This window comes from Squalius cephalus (genome assembly GCF_949319135.1).
Source record: "Squalius cephalus genome assembly, chromosome: 12".
Classification (NCBI taxonomy): domain Eukaryota; kingdom Metazoa; phylum Chordata; class Actinopteri; order Cypriniformes; family Leuciscidae; genus Squalius; species Squalius cephalus.
The window spans coordinates 36,503,417-36,521,158 of record NC_137133.1 but is presented as its reverse complement, the minus strand read 5'-3'; the positions used below and the strand labels follow the sequence as shown (position 1 = coordinate 36,521,158).

Here is a 17,742-nt window from a genome sequence, read left to right as displayed (position 1 = left end):
GTGCGCGCTCCACACTCAGCTTGGTTCCTTTTTTGCATAAAAGCATCTTCTAAATATAGCCTATTAAATGTTATAATAAAATAATATAAAATTATTATTATTTGCTAGATACATGGACCTCAAACACACCGCGTCTTCTAAGTCAGGTGACTGTAAATGCGCAAAAACTGTTTCCATTGCAGTTTTGCGAAATATTCCTTTTTCGAATTGCCTGAAAAACCACCTCATGAGAGCGTAAAAACTTTTTTGCGATAAACGGGAGTTTTTGCGAAATTGACGTGTTTCCATTGTGCGTATTTTCAATTTGCAATTTCAATTTGCGCAATTTGAAGGGTAATGGAAACGCGGCTTATAATAGCCTGTCAATTCAAACAAGATCCAAGAAAGAAGTTTACCATTAACTGATGTTAACTGTATACTGCTCTGTTTCTGTATGTACAGTATATCGTTTGCATATTTATGCAATATCTATTATTTGAATTGCAATGTCTAGTATTTCTAATATTCTTTCACAAGTGGGATAGCTTTATTTATTCTATCGAAATAAAAAAAAAGGATTTGAGGATTTTGGGTTAGGCTGGTTACTGTTCAATCCAGGTGTTTGGAGTGTGAGACAAATGTACTGACAACTAAATGTTGAAAGACTAAAACACACAGGAGTCATGTGTGGAGTAGGTTTACAAGTATTTACTGATTAAAACTGTTACATTAAGTAGCAATTTGTAAAAAACAAAAAAAACAAAAAAAAACAAAAAAATTAATGAAACAGACAAACAGATTACAATTCAGGGTGATAACTAATTTCTGTAGTAATGTTTATACAATTTGTTTAGCTGTTTTCGGAGTCACTGCTGCTGTCGCTGCTCTCTAGTGTTTCAGCATGCTGTATCCTACTACATTTGGTTGCCAACCCCTGGCAACGGCATCCTATGTAGCAGGAGCAGTTCTTCTGACAACCTTTAACCAGAGATGGGCACAAATACATCAAAAAGTATTTAATTACAAATAACAAATACTTACTTATCAAATGTATTTAAATAAAATACTGCTGTGAAAAAAGTATTTAATTAAAATACAAGTCATCTGTAATTTGAAAATACAAAAATATATTTTTCTTACAGTCTTCTGTAGTGTAAGTGTGGCGTTAGATACATGTAAGAGTCTAGAATATTGCAATATCATTGTTTAGTGCAGAAGATGCGCTTTTAACGTACATGTTGCCACATACTGTCACAATAAAAGATAATTACGCATATACCACTATATTTGTATTATATTACACAAAAACTAGTTAACGCTGCTGTGAGGGCGTTTCAAATAGCGCGGCTGTGACAAAGTTGACAACTTTCTCTCTTCCGACTGCCATTATCTATTTTCTTACTCTTTTTGAAAGTTGTGAAAACTCTGTTGTGGCGTTTTTCTTTTGCTATTTGAGCAAATTGGAACACAAAAATATATATTTAATGTAGTCTTTCATTCACTGCTATAGAAGTTTACCCAACTATGATGCCTTCCACTTCTGAGAAACCCAGAAATGTGAACAGGGTCAATAGGATGTGTCACATCACGTGATTTACTTGCCAAAAACTGTGATAGGCAAATTGGTAGTCCTATTTGTATTTTATGTCTATGGTCCTAGGGATAGTTCACCCAAAAAGGAAAATTAGCCCATGATTTACTCACCCTGACGTCATCCTAGGTGTATATTACTTTCTTCTTTCAGAAGAATACAATCAGAAAATAAAATGTGTCCTGGCTCTTCCAAGCTTTATAATGACAGTCAATGGGTATATTTTTCATCAAAGTGCCTCTATCCATCATAAAAGTGCGTCTAACCATCATAAAAGTGCATCTATCCATGATAAAAGTGCATTTATCCATCATAAAAGTGCATCTATCCATCATAAAAGTGCATCTATCCATCATAAAAGTCTTTCCATGATAAAAGTTCATCTATCCATCATAAAAGTGCATCTATCCATGATAAAAGTGCATCTATCCATGATAAAAGTGCATCTATCCATCATAAAAGTGCATCTATACATCATAAAAGTGCATCTATACATCATAAAAGTGCCTCTATCCATGATAAAAGTGCCTCTCTCCATGATAAAAGTGCGTCTCTCCATGATAAAAGTGCGTCTCTCCATGATAAAAGTGCGTCTCTCCATGATAAAAGTGCGTCTCTCCATGATAAAAGTGCGTCTCTCCATGATAAAAGTGCATCTCTCCATGATAAAAGTGCGTCTCTCCATGATAGATGCACTTTTATCATGGATAGATGCACTTTTATGATGGATAGATGCACTTTTATGATGATAGATGAACTTTTATCATGGATAGATGCACTTTTATCATGGATAGATGCACTTTTATGATGATAGATGAACTTTTATCATGGATAGATGCACTTTTATGATGGATAGATGCACTTTTATCATGGATAGACGCACTTTTATGATGGATAGATGCACTTTTATCATGGATAGACGCACTTTTATGATGGATAGAGGCACTTTGATGAAAAATATAACCATTGACTGTCATTATAAAGCTTGGAAGAGCCAGGACACTTTTTAATATAACTCTGATTGTATTCTTCTGAAAGAAGAAAGTCATATAAACCTAGGATGACGTTAGGGTGAGTAAATCATGGGCTAATTTTCATTTTTGGTTGAACTATCCCTAGGACCATAGACATAAAATACAATTTGCCTATCACAGTTAAAGTAAATCACGTGATGTGACACATCCTATTGACCCTGTTCACATTTCTGGGTTTCTCAGAAGTGGAAGGCATCATAGTTGGGTAAACTTCTATAGCAGTGAATGAAAGACTACATTAAATATATTTTTTTGTGTTCCAATTTGCTCAAATAGCAAAAGAAAAACGCCACAACAGCGTTTTCACAACTTTCAAAAAGAGTAAGAAAATAGATAATGGCAGTCGGAAGAGAGAAAGTTGTCAACTTTGTCACAGCCGCGCTATTTGAAACGCCCTCACAGCAGCGTTAACTAGTTTTTGTGTAATATAATACAAATATAGTGGTATATGCGTAATTATCTTTTATTGTGACAGTATGTGGCAACATGTACGTTAAAAGCGCATCTTCTGCACTAAACAATGATATTGCAATATTCTAGACTCTTACATGTATCTAACGCCACACTTACACTACAGAAGACTGTAAGAAAAATATATTTTTGTATTTTCAAATTACAGATGACTTGTATTTTAATTAAATACTTTTTTCACAGCAGTATTTTATTTAAATACATTTGATAAGTAAGTATTTGTAATTTGTAATTAAATACTTTTTGATGTATTTGTGCCCATCTCTGGTTAAAGGTTGTCAGAAGAACTGCTCCTGCTACATAGGATGCCGTTGCCAGGGGTTGGCAACCAAATGTAGTAGGATATCCATGTTATCCTCTTTTTAAGATTTACACCCTGTTGACTTCAATGGGGCAAGTTTTAAACCTGCTTTTAGCCTCTTAACATCCTTGATGTGTCATTATAAGTGCACAGCGATTTGAGTGATTCCTTCAGAGTGAACATGGTTGCTGCGAATATAATTTGTTGTCTCCACTGATCTATTTAGATCAGTGGTTGTCTCTCGCCATTGGCTACCATACAATATTTTTCCAAATTAAGGTCCCATGGTATTCCACCGAAAGGGGGGGGGCTTAGGCTCTCTTTTGAGAGCTACATGAACCACGTGACCACAAGATCAAAGTTGTGCGCAACTCTCTTTCAACGGCATCTCTTTCAGCGGCATCACTGCAACGCCAGAGGCGCCGGTTACCATAGAAATTCGCGCCTACAACTGCTGCACCAAGCCAAAAATACTAATTTTAATGCAATTTGAGGAAAAAAAATAGCTACCTGGAGGAATTGAAAATATAGCCTTCCATACACTGTATATTATAAATTAGCACAATTTACAATACTGATGGTTGTTAAAACGCGTAATTACAGTCTGTGAAAAGGGTTCATTAACGTTACTGTTGTCAAGTGCTCGATCCAAATATCAAATTGAACCCTTAATCACTGTTAAAAAAGGATAACACTTAAGGTGTTTGGGGTCAAAATGACCCCAAACTTTTAGAGCGATTACATAAGGAAATATACATTTTTATATGGAAAACTATATATCATTTTTTTTATTTACTTCTCAACTATACATGTATGCTGTGTTTTTGTGGAAATTTTGAAGTTTTTTAACTATTTACTGCACAATTACATAACTAGGCCATAAATTGGCTCATGAAAAAAGATATTTTAAAGAAAAAATCACTTAAATGATGATCTTAATTAACTCTAAATAGTTTTTGGACATTGCTCTATGTGTTAGGGATAGAATACTGACATCTGCTGGTTTGTGGAAAAACTTTAGAAATTATAATTAAAGAAAGAAATTGCAATGACCACATATATCCAATAGAGGGCCATAGAGACTCATTCATTTTCACTTCATTTTTCTTGATGCTTAAACTTCTCCTCACAACTTTATGATATATATTTTGTGAATATTTATTTAAACATTTTGAAATACATAAAAAATATGTAGTTTTGTCAGAGTTATAATTTGTTGTTGTTTTCTGATATATTTTGAATTATCTTGCTTTTGCAAATTATTATACATACATTTACAAGTCACCACTATGACATGACTGTAGTGTGTGTATGTGTATGTGTGTGTGTGTGTGTGTGTGTGTGTGTGTTGGTGGGTGGGTGGGTGGGGACGGCAAGCTTGTTCCATGTTGCATATGTGACATTTTTCAGATTTATGCCAGTTTAGTTGATTTTATTTGCCAATTTCTATAAAAATGCTCTCTGTTGCAGTGACATACGTGTGTGTTTGTGTGTGTGTGTATGAGATAGAAAGTTCATTCCACTTTGGGTTTATGCTCTAGGACCAGACCTTGATTTAAATGTAAATTTTTTTAGATTTATGCCAGTTTTGTTTATTTTATTTGCCAATTTCTGTAAAAATGCTCTCTGTTGCAGTCACTTACATGTGTGTGTTTGTGTGCGTGTGTGTGTGTGTGTGTATGAGATAGAAAGTTCGTTCTACTTTGTATTTATGCTCTAGGACCAGACCTTGGTTTATTTGTAAAAATTTTCAGATTTATAATGGATTTACTTTTATTTTTTTGACAAACAAAATTTAAAAAAGTCATTTTTTTCATTTTCCCATTCATTTTCAATGTGGGGTCATTTTGACCCCAAACACCTTAAGTGGTAAAAAAAATTTTACACACCTTTAGAACAACCAAATCAAGCCCAGTTTTTTTGTGCATGTTTAGATAGATTATTTAGGAAAAGTCACAGAGTTTCATGCCCCTGCGATGAAGGTAACACTTTTAAAAAATGAAGGAAAAGTCCATTGGGGTCATTTTGACCCCAAACAGTGATTAAGGGTTAAGAGGAGCCTGGGGATCCTTCCTTTTTTAAATGTCACATAGGAGCTTATTATAACCTGTAAAACTGCAAACACTGTGGACAACTTACACGATAAAATTACAAATAAGTTACAGATTTCAATATGACGAACTTGACACATGAAACAGATAACTGGAGGGGGAAATACCCGGGCCATAGCTAAGCTAACTTAATTGAGCTAACGTTAGCCGATTAACTTTTGAATCTCAAGAACGCGTTCAAATTAAAATCAGTTTAGCTATATTGAAAAGGCGAACAAGGACACTGGAAAAGGTGAATCTAAATAAAGACATCAATGTAATTTCGCGTTTATTCTTCAGTTTTAACTACATATTTGTGTAGTGTTGTTAACTGCTCTGTGGACTGCGGGAGCAGACTCAAGACAGTTCATGCAAACTGTTGATCTAGTTAACTTTATTAAAACAGTAGCAACTGCTGCAAAACTAAGTTAATTAGCACTGATACAAGTATTTGATTCATACAACACGCAAAATTCAACTTAACGTTACCTAAAAGCTGTCGTCTCCGTGTCCGACATCTTGTCCCGCTGACGCTGTGTTTGATTGACGGGTCGTGCCGTGCCGTGCGCTGCAAAACCACGCCCATCTTAGGTAATAGGGATGGCTAGTGTGACGTCACGACATCACTTCCGTGTCCAAGCCGCTGCGTCTAATGTAAACACAATGGCAGTAGCTAAGGAACCGGTCACTTTTTTTACGGTGACATCGTATTTTGCGGACACCCCAAAGTCCGTGAAAAAGGGTTTGAACTCGTACAACTCCAACAGAGTTGTAAATGTTAGTGTGCTGGCAGGTGGAAGTCTGAAAGGGAAAGTACAGGCTTCAATGAAAAGTAAAGTTTACGAGGTTGAGGTGAGGTCCCGACTCTTGAGTGACTCGTCAAATGGCACAAATTTCTATGACTTTTGTTGTTTTATATGAGCATAAAACAAATTGTTAATCAAACATTAAGCTGTCGCCCTTTACCATAAAAAGATTGTACATTTGTCACGGTTCAAACGTTACAAGTTTTTAGTAGCTACCGTTACCTCGCTAACATAAGGCTGTCGGCCACCAAGCTAACTTTACTGTACAAGTGTAACGTTAACTATTGTACTTAGCTATGTTAGAATAAGTACCTATGGTTTGTTGACAACTTAAAACTCTGGAAAAGTATTGCTCGCCCAATACAGATTAGACGTTACCTAACTAGTTGTTGGCTCCACCTAGTGCAACACAAAGATAAGAAAAACCTTTATTGATCTCACAATTCACTTGTTACATTCAGCTCTCAAGAAAACACTCAGGGTGTGCAGAATAGACAGGAAACGAACAATTAAATAGTAAATATAGGAGGTATCTTATACAGTGACTACCAGACTTCAGGGGGCAAAAAGTATAAACAATAAAAAAATAAACATACTATAATAAAAAAAAGTTAGCAGTGCAGGCTTACAGAGTGCACTACAAAGCTTTGCCTCTTAGCATTGTTAAGAGTTTTTTGTGAGGGTTAGCAAAGTTGATTTCACTCAGGTACACGTTGAGGGACAGGAAGTGAAGGCAAGTTCTTGCTCTTGTGCCATCGGGAGGTCCAAGTGCCACCATGTTGCAGCCCTCCTCATTTGGGCTGAGAAGAACTTCACCCGCACGGATGTCGAGTGTATGTGGAAGAGGCCCACGACACCCAAAACAGAGCAAATCACGGCCAAGAAAGTGTCTGTGATTGCACCTTCCACATCACAAGGTTAGTTCTTCGAGTAACTTGGAAATATCTGTCATGCTTTCTGTTTTGTTATCATTGGAAAAACAATGACCATATGTTTTCTTTTCATAGTAAAATCTAAGCCTGGGTTAGATAGCAGTTACCATCATATCCTTTATGCTATTTTTTCAGCTGGAATTAAACGCCCTGTCACCCCGGAGGACAGAGAATGGGCATCGTCATCTCTGGCACAGCTTGACCGTTTTACAGGTCTGGGTTGGATATTAGCTCCAGAACCTCCTGCACTGCCTCAGGTTTGACTTGTGTTTTGTTGTTTCATGTCCTGCTTTATCAGAAACTTCACATGTACACAACATTAAATCAGTTACAAAGATTGACGATATCCCTAGTAAGATGGTAAATTTAGTTTGACATATCCACAGATTTAAATTGCAAATCAGACATAAACCTGTTCAGACTTTAATTTTAACTTTATTCAAACCGCACATTTCGTACACAAGGCAACTCAATATATGTATGTCTGTGAACAATGTTGACATGAAGGGATCTAATTGTTGTTATTCTGATTCAATGATATTTGTTGGGACAGACTTTTGACCCCTGCCATCACGTCAAAACTTTTGATGGGATATTGGCCAACTCCGGGTATTGTGAGGACAAAGCTCAACATCTCCTTTCATCCCTTGCTGTGAGCCCACAACAAAAGGAAGCCATCGAGAGGGCCACAGTTGGGCAAACTCAGAATGACTTATGGTAATAATACATACAAGGATCGATTGATTTCATGTGTACTAAAAGTCATTAGTGACTGTGAGGTTAACTGTTGTGTGTTTCTTTATAACAGGATGGCATATCGCAAGAAGAGAGTTACAGCCAGCAACTTTGGTCTTGTGTTGGCGGCAGTGAAGAGGAACTCTTACCCTCCTTCATTATTCAAAACGCTGCTTGGTCATTACAACTTCAAACAAGGAGCTCATGTAAGTGATGGACACAAAGTTCTTTTAACCCTTGGGTACTGTAATAAAACATATCCTTTAGTTATATTTGTTATATGCTATCACACTCCTGGATCTTCCAAAGACTTGTGAAAACATCTGCTTTGGCACATTACTTTTTCTGCAGCATCAAATTTTAAGTAATACTCCCCAGCAACTCCCATTATAACCACAATTTTTCATTCAACCATGACACTGCAGTGAAATCACATATGAAAGGCATTCACAAGGTTAAAATCCATTATTTAAAAACAAAAAAATAATTGTTTTGATCAGGTCTGAGCTTGATGAATAGTGTTTGGGGAAAAAAGGTTGATCAAATTTTTTTATCAGAGGTTTTTTCAGCTGTAATGGTTGTGGCTTTTAAACAGCCAAAACTAGGTTTGAAAGGGTTGTAAATTTGCCCACAGTGTATTTTAGACCGTTTACATTATTTTTTATCACATATTCAAAATTTATGTACAATTAAGTTTCTTCACCAAAAATGTTTTTACTCTCAAATACAGTGAAGGTTATTGTCAATTAGTTCTACATATCACCCTTTGGTGGCAGAAAAAACCCACATAGAGACCCTAGGGTAATTTTTAAATCAAACAAGTGTAAACAAAGATTGTACTACAAGGGTTGGGCTGATATTTCTTTCCTTCTCTCCCTTTATAAAGCACCTTGTGATGCCATTGTGTATGAAATTCCCTTTCAACCCCCAGGCTTGTGATTGGGGAATCGTTCATGAGCCAAAGGCTAAAGAAGAGTACATGAAGCGCACTGGTGTGACCATCCAGGAGAGCGGAGTGTTTCTCTCTGACAGTGGCCTGCTTGGTGGCTCTCCAGATGGGACAGTATCTGCTGACTGCATCATTGAGGTGAAATGTCCTTATGCAGCCAGAAACAAGACCATAATTCAGGCAGCAGAGGCAAAGGACTTTTATCTCAAACTGGATGAAGTTACTGGCCTACTGAAAATGAAGCCGACTCACAACTACTGGCATCAAATTCAGGGCAACCTGTACCTTACGGGAGCTGGCACATGCCACCTGGTGGTATGGACTCCGCTGGATGTTGTAATTCTGTTCATCCATAAAGATCCAGCTTGGGCAAACAACATTAGTGTTTTAGAAATATTTTATAAGGACATTTTCCTGCCCCATATTCTCTCCGATATTAAATGATTAACCCTGCATTTGTTTACATGTTCTAAATAGGGATGTCAGGATTCAAATATATATAAAAAAGTAATATAATAAAAAGTAAACTTATAAATAGGCAGTAGAATATCATTATTATTATTATTATTATTATCATTATTAGCAATACCTATACCTACCTAGCTAGCTATAAGAAAGCAGATTTATGTGGATGTTTTTGAAAGATCTATGTCTTTCCATGTGCTTACACGGTTCATGTCCATTTTTACGTGACAAACGCGGCTGCACATGATCCTTTTTTTTTTTAACTCTTCCTTTGGCCGCTATGAAAATAAGATTTTCACATTTAACTTATGAACCTGCCATTGACTTCATGCGTTTGAGTGGATTTATGGACCGCGGTTATTGTAAAAATCAGTTAATCTTGACATTCCTAGTTCTAAAGCATTATTTTCAGTTTGAATGTTGTAGCCTCTCCCAATTTGTATATATCAATATCTGTGCATTTGTACCAGTTAAAATGATGTTTGTGTGTTTTGTTGTTTTATTTATTCTAAAAAAGAAAAAGAAAAGCAGTAACATGCAGTTCAAATAAATTGAGTGGGAGCAACATAATCAGTGTGAAGACTTTTTAATTGTCTTGTTCAGCTTCAGTTGCATCCAGGCTGTCAAACGGAACAAAATTATTCATTCAGCTTATGGAGGATCAAACACAGTTGTGTTGATAATATGTATAACAAACCTTTAAAAAAATATAACATTTAACATGTGAGTTTAGGAAAATTGATTAGCAAGTAAAAAACAACATTGATACAGTTCATATGGAATACAGTTAAAGAAAAATTCAATGCTGATGATGGCATTGTGGCAAACAGTGAGAGGAAATTCATGCTATTTCACGGAGGATGGGTGTCTGTAAATTTGTGAGAGAAACACACACTTTCAGTATCTTGTTTGCATGCTTTTTATACTGGTACGGAATGTATGACAAAATGTGAAATGTTTTCAGGCGCTGAATAGAACGCTCCACATGAACTCTTGCACTGGCAATAAGTCTGTTGTGGTTGATTTCCTCCATTGTGAACTGTCCGTTGACAAGGAATGTTGGGATGTTCAGTGAAACACCTGCAGGTAAAATGTCACGAATAGTGAAGCCCTTGTCAGCCATCACCATGTCACCTGCTTCTAGCTGTTGAAGTACTCCGCAGTCTGCTGTTATTGCTTTGTCCGATGTGCTTCCACCATACAGGTCACTGGCGAAGGTAATGAATCCATTAGGTGCCACACCAATCAGAGCCTTAAGCGTGGTACCTCCTTTGTAATGACTGTACAGATGACTTTGGGTGTCCAAACTTTCTGTGTTGGACACAGGTACTTCAGTACAGTCGAGCACAATCCGACAATTGGGAAATGGTTGGAAGCAATGTGGCAGGGAGGTTTGGTTCTTGAATCTGGAAGGAATTTTGTTTTCCATCATGCCGACATACAAAATGTCATACAGGGCACTGGAGATGGTGATAAAGATGTTGGTGACTGTGGCCCGGCAGCAGTTAAACCTCACAGAAAGGTCAACAAGACCACAATTCAGTCGGAGTTTCATCAAAGTCAAGAGCAGCTGATCGATTAAGGGCATTTTTTGGACGTTCCAATCAAAGTGATACTGGAGATCAAATTTGGAAAGAAGGGTCTCCAAAAATAAGACTGTGGCAGCATCTGGCAAGCCAGTGTAATAGTTGACTATGTCTGGGTGGGAGGATATTTGACTAAATGAAAATGTTTGTTTTTGTTTCTCCAATTCTTTCTTCAGTTTGTCATTTTCTTTTCTGAGCATCTTATTCTCAATTTCAAGCACCAAAACACTTGAACTACTTGGGGTCTTCTGAGCAGTGTCAAGGTGACTTGGGCCTGGTTCAGCTCCTCCTTCGTCCTCTACAGTCGCCGGGAGCATTTTCTTTTGCCGTTTGGTCGGCTGGCTGATGTGAGGAAAAGCCTTTCCCTCATTCCAGGCAAACCGTGTGGGCCCCGCTGCTTTGCCATGTGGAAAATGCCATCCACAGACCCTTGAGTTGTAGTTAGGTGTGAAATCTTTACGCCTGGATAAAAGAAAAAAACATTACATAAAGAACTCTGTGGCGATAAACAAAAAGAAGTAGGTTCTGCCAGTGCAGAACCCTTGTCCCTCTCACCCCTGTTCCACAAAAGCAACACAATTTGGCAACTGTATATACATAAATAGTGACTTTTATATTGTTAATGGCTTCATTCTCAAAAATGTAAATACTGACTTTATTCTGGTAAATTGTCACGTAAATCTAAAAAAAGGACTTGTAAACGACTTAATTCTGTAAAATATTACGTATATCTCGTAATTAATCTCGTTCATTCTTGTAAAATGTTTGTTTTTTGTAAAAAAGTTTAATATCTTACAATATGACTTTTCATAAATAACTAGCTAGTTGATTCTCATAAATAACGACTTTAAACTCAGTCACATTAAACTAGTAAATGGCAACTTTATTCCCGTAAATAATGACTTTAATCTCGATTATTTTATGTGGCCCCACTCCATCGTTAACAGCAACAGGTAACGTTATCTCGGCTAACGTTTAGCGCAAATACTGGCGCTAGCCCGCACTTAAATGTATTTTTCATGGTTAGATATCCAGCTTACCGTATCAGTTTAAGCCATCTCCTCTTCTCGTTGTCATCCAAAGGAAAGCGGTAGTAACTAATCGTTTTATTGACATCATTTCTGTTGTTACAACTTGGGACACAGCACTGCACCATTCTAGCCCAATTCGGTTTGGACACGGAAGTGACGTATTTGGCTACGATGACGTAGGCACTAGCCATCCCCATAGGTCGTTCGGACGTGGGGAATGATCAGATAAAACTACAGTCTATCATGACATAACACATTCTGTTTTCTCTTTGACTGTAATTGCAAAAGTTATTAAAAACACTAGTTGTAATTTTTTTTTCTAGAGGTAAAACCAAATTTATAATTGACTGTACTTTTTTAATTATTTCCTGTTGAATAAATAATTATTTTATATCTGGGATTTTTTTCTAAACTAATAATAATATTTTAATAAATATTTCAACCCCCCCCCCCCCCCCCCAAAAAAAAAAAAACCAACAAAAAAAAATTCAGTGCATTAATTGTCACTGTATATACCGTAAAACTTCAAATAATAGCCGAGTCCCAAATAGACGCCTGTCTCTTTTAAACGCCCGGTGTGACGACAGGTTTGGGTAAATAAACGCCGGTCTCAAATAGAGGCCTGGTCGGTTTTTTTGTTTCGGTTTGTATTTAATCTTCTAAAACCTGTCAGATCATCTTTTTAAACCAGTTCTATGGTGCAGATTGCGCACGCAAGAGAGCCGTGCGCATCTGGGCGGGAGCTGTGTTAGTGCAAGCAAGGCGGAGAGGGAGAAGTGAACGGGAGCGACGAGGAGGAATTCGCCAATGAACTTGTAGTTGAGGTGTATCGCGGTGAAGATGATAGTAATGAATGTTTTTTTAATGCTGCCAATAATCTCGCACACAAGACGAGAAGCGCCACGCTGCGTCAATGACAACTCGAGGTATTATGATATTATCTAGGCTATTCATTCAGTTAACGGACGCTCTGAGGTAAAGTGTTCAGACTGCAGACTTAGCAACGATTGTATTTAATTGTACAGTACAATCATAACATAGTAAAGTACAGACATTATATTAACTCCATAATGTCCTTAAACATAAAAATATTGCTGGCCATAAACTGAGCAAGTGCGCGACTGGTGTGTGATAACGTTACCTCGAGTTGTCCTAGACGTGACATGACGCAATATAATGTAATTCTTACATTAACTGATTTGTTAAACACATTCGAATTATAAATAAAACGTAATATAATGTGGCAAACTCTTACTGTCATGCTTTCTGTCTGTCAGCCTAAATTCTATGGATGTGCTACACTCAATGAACAACATCAACACTGAATTAAAGGCCTGTCTCTTATAGACGCCTGTCTCAAATACAAGCCGGTGCAGTTCGGCGATTTGGGAAAATAAAAGCCCGGGCTATTATTTGAAGTTTTACGGTACAAATTATGTTTCTGAAGTTGTTTTGCAAAAACCTGTATGACTAATTTGTAATTACTAATATTTGTTTTAATTTAGTAACGTTTTTAAAACGTTCCACTAACAAGTAAGAATAACCTTTTGATGCTAACGTTTTTAGAACGTTTATCAATGACATGTTGGCACAACGTTACTTTGGTAACTTTGAGAGAACTTTTATCTAAGTTAATCAGCATTGTGATAAAAGGGTCTAATTCATACAACAAGCAAAATGCACTCAACTTAAATGAATACTGCTATTTTCCTGTACATAATTCTTTTATATTCTGGAATTTTTTATTCTGACCATAAAAATATTTAAATTAAATAGTTAAATAATGTCAGTGCATTGTGTCATTAGTTGTGTCACTGGATTTACAAATTATGTTTCTGAAGTTGATTTGCAGAATAAAAAGCTGTATAACTAATTTGTAATGACTAATATATTTTTTTTTTAACATAATAACGTTTTTAAAACGTTTATCAATGACATGTTGGCACAACGTTACTTTGGTAACTTTGAGAGAACTTTTATCTTAATATATATTTTTAAACATAATGTTTTTAAACTGTTCCACTAACAACGTAAGAATAATGTTTTAATGCTAACGTTTTTAGAACGTTTATCAATGACATATAACGTTGGCACAACGTTATAATAACGTTACAGCAAGAACGTTTTTGATAACTTTTAGAGAACTTTCACAGGGTCCCCGCGGGTCCTTAAAAAGTCTTAAAACGTCTTAAATAAAATATACGTTTTTTAAGGTCTTAAAATGTATTAAATTTCACTATTTTTTGAAGAGTGGCATTAAATTTCATCTGGGCGGCATTAAATTTCATCTGGCGGAGTTTCTCCTTTTGTCGGGAGAAACTACCGGTATTTTCCATTTCACCAGCGCACGTCCCTGTCTAAAGACAGTAAAAAGTAGCGTGTGCCTATTTGCACAGGCATCTCACACCATTTAGGGGGCAGTACGTGTTTTCCGTAGGCCTGTCAGACGAACAGACGAAGAAGTGTAGTGGCAGACGCGAGCTAAGATAGGGAAGTGCAAATTTAATGATAACTGGCTCGATGATGAGAAATATAGCGGCTGGTTACAAAAAAACGACGGTATACGAAGTGCGGTGGGCTGCAAAGCCCTTGACGCGCATATGAAAGGGGGGAAGCACAAGCGCGACAGTCAGGCAACAACTGTCCCCATTCAGCTGTTTGCCTACATCGAGATTTTTAATCCAAAAAGTCAAGGATAGTCTATCTACATACGTGACTTTCACGTTTCCATGGTAATCAGTCACTCGTGCATCACGCCCAAATGCACGCAACTGCGCGGCCGCGCCGAATAATTTTCATAGAGGTCGCAATGAGTTCAAAACGGCAAAAAAACTCTTCACTCCTTATTCACGAAAAAGTCAAGCACTACAAGTAAGTTGTCATCTATAATTCATGTGGTATTCGAATTGTGTTGCACAATGCGGATAACTCAGCCTATTTCTCTTGTTGAATAATTAACAAGTTTTGTTGTAAATTTAAAATATTCACTAACTGTTTTTATTCGTAATATCTTTTAGTTTCACAGATATATTATCGAAGCCCTTCAAATTAGAATAAACATGGTGATTGTTAATGCTGAATTTGTATTTTCATGCATTAACAGCCTCTATCTGCTTGAATCAGGCAGTAATGTTAGGTTAGATTATGTTTACCATAATTTGTTCACACTTTACAATTAGATAAAATTTGTCTACGTTTGTCTAAATGTTGTCTACAAACTAAGTTCTCTTGAAAAAGCCTAACTAGAAAGTTTGAAGTAGTTTTAAAAGGTTTGCAATTGGAAAGTTTTAGTAAGACTCTGCTAGGCTATTAAGGAAATGTAATTTTGCCAAAATAACAACTTTTATTTTAAGTAAATGTTATTTTTTAAATCAGCTTAATTCAGTGTGATTTTACCATATTATCATGCTTAACACTGATCATTTGAATAATTGTAATGCAATGATCAGATGCAGATATCTAAATCGGAGAATATAACGTTAGGTTTGGGCGGTTGGCCGGTGGATTATTTATTTTTAACAGTGGATTCGAGTGACTAAGTGCACCAGATTAATGAATTTATCTTTAAAATGTACAAAATTTTCTTTTTATTAGCTTACTTTATTAACTAGTAAAATACATGATCAGGATTTTACCATAAGTATATAAAGTATAAGTATACTTTTTTTATAGCCTATAAAGTATACGGTATACTGAACATCTGCATTTCTTTCTTTCTGTTGTATTGCTTTAAAAATAAATAGCATTTTAAGCCAATTAAAGGTGCTGTATGTAGCTTTTCAACCAAAACGAATAATTTTTTTATTGCCTGTGTGTGAAGGGGTTGTAATCTCACATTAAAATTATCCACTTTGCGGGTTTTGCTATTACCTCTGAAAGCAAGTATTCTTATTTTTATGTGAAGGTCCCGGGTCGGATTTACCGCCAGTGACGTCACCTGCATGCGCGCTCCAGAACCTCTCGCCTCGTCTAGCCTACTGACTTTGCACTCAACAGCGACGACACTGCAACTTATGACATGGACTTATGACTTATGCAACTTATGACATGTCTGATAACACTAAGAAACGACCTGCGCCCAGCAAAACACAGACTCCAACACAAACTCCACATATTGATAAAAAACAACAAAAAACGTTTTTTCTGCTGAAGCTCGTAAGGCCAGACGTGAATCGGACGAACTTCGGGTAAAAAACACGGATCAACATCGGCAGGGCATTTGAATAATGGAGAAACCTTATCTACAAACCTAGAATGTACATTTCCTGAAGAAAATGTGAAGTGGTGCTTGCAGTGGCAAAATTCGGCACGGTTGATAGGGTTCCATACTTATCATGGTACGAGCATGGAGCATTAGTTCAACGTCAAGCTGATAAAAGTAGCCTATTATTTTAACGTTGCAGTGGGAGTTTACCTGAGTTTCCAGCATGTTGTGGGATGCTTTGTGTGTTACGTCCGGTTGCGTCTCAGTCTGGCCGGTACCCACAGTGCTCGCTCATAAATTCGAGCACGCGCTTGTAAACTTATTGGTTGCAATCTGAAACATCACCGCTAGAGGCCGCTAAAAACTACATACAGCACCTTTAAAGGGGTCATGAACTGGATTGTTTTATTATTTTATAATGTTGCCTGGGGTGCCCTTATAATGTTAGTATGATTTTTACATAAAAAATTGTCATAATTTATAAATAAAAGCCATTTTTCCAAGCCTGATTTCTGCCTCAGATTTGAACGCTCCGTTTTAAGGGGCGTGTCTGCTGTGAGACTGCAGTGCAAACGCCCACTGCTGTGATTGGCTGACATGCTTGCAATGAAATAGCTAGTATTACAGGAACTCTCTCGAAAACTTTTACTAAGTTTTTACTATTACAGCTATCGAGATTAACAAATCGTGAAAAGTATCGTTTAAAGCATTATATTTAAATCTATTCCATCACATGAAAGGTTGCAGCATGATGCAGATGACAGACAGTCTGTTGATCGCGTGAATAAAGATCTTATCATTGCAACGCAATTTTTGCACTCTCACAAATGCTTACACCAAATCACAATGCAAACACGATGTGAATACACAGTAAGAGCTTCGTTGTGTAGTGTAACAGTGTCATTATTTCATCACGAGTTTGGTGAGTGTCCAGATAAGCTCTCGCGGCTCCCGCTGTGCTGTTTGATTGACAGCTTGGGCGAAAGGGATCGTTCTTTGATCGCTTTCTGTAGGCTATATAATTTAATAACAGTTTAAAAAAAGATTATTTTCATAATACTACGAGAAATTATGTGAAGTTGATCGTTTAGTCACTGATGCATAAACAGTATTGAACGATTTTAAGAGAAATATCTGAACTTGAATAATTACACAGAAATCACTGATCGCAGATCAGGCATTAGAATACACATGGTTACTTACATGTTGCTGGCAGATCCGTGTCGGGGAATTGTGATTGATTTAATAAAGTTTAACCATGCTGGAATCCGAAGGAAGCTTATGACTGTCTTCTTCCACAAACAGGCGCTACACAATATTTAGTCAACAGCATGTTTATTGCTTGTAAGTAGCTCGATCCGGTAGCAATTATCATGTCGTCCTATGTTATTTAGCATGTTTGGGCGAATCGGTGGGCGGGGCTAAACAGGCCGTGTTGAAGTAGGCGTTGATCTTCTTTTGTGGAGGCGGTGTTTTATCCTCTTTGACGTCATTGTTCCCCACTTTGAAAAACTAGTCGTTTGCTGAGCCTGATGTCTATAAAAGCTTTTATTGGACTAACAAGGTAG

General features: G+C 36.8%; 3 protein-coding genes and 1 long non-coding RNA gene across 4 annotated transcripts in view; 2 read left to right on the top strand and 2 right to left on the bottom strand.

Moving 5' to 3' along the window:
* LOC307168281 (GDP-L-fucose synthase-like) overlaps positions 1-17,742 on the top strand; it is a 553,698-nt gene that overhangs the window by 445,719 nt on the left and 90,237 nt on the right. The gene's annotated exons all lie outside the window — the stretch shown is intronic.
* LOC307168278 (uncharacterized protein) overlaps positions 1-17,742 on the bottom strand; it is a 91,776-nt gene that overhangs the window by 13,643 nt on the left and 60,391 nt on the right. The gene's annotated exons all lie outside the window — the stretch shown is intronic.
* LOC307169047 lies at positions 7,152-8,127 on the top strand. The gene is made up of 3 exons (XR_013823031.1): positions 7,152-7,461; positions 7,758-7,921; positions 8,013-8,127. It is a non-coding gene; the product is annotated as an uncharacterized lncRNA (long non-coding RNA).
* Positions 9,862-12,113, bottom strand: LOC307168275 (uncharacterized protein). Its single transcript, XM_079888039.1, has 2 exons — positions 11,980-12,113; positions 9,862-11,401 (listed from the first exon to the last, which is right to left on the bottom strand). Exons 1-2 carry the CDS (start codon positions 12,093-12,095, stop codon positions 10,195-10,197), a joined length of 1,323 nt encoding a protein of 440 aa, XP_079744165.1. The 5' UTR covers positions 12,096-12,113; the 3' UTR covers positions 9,862-10,194.

Coding starts and splice junctions, on each gene's coding strand:
- LOC307168275 (XM_079888039.1), bottom strand. CDS start 12,095: ATGGTGCAGTGCTGTGTCCCAAGTTGTAACAACAGAAATGATGTCAAT. Junction 11,402..11,979: donor AGATGGCTTAAACTGATACG/GTAAGCTGGATA, acceptor TCTTTTATCCAG/GCGTAAAGATTTCACACCTA.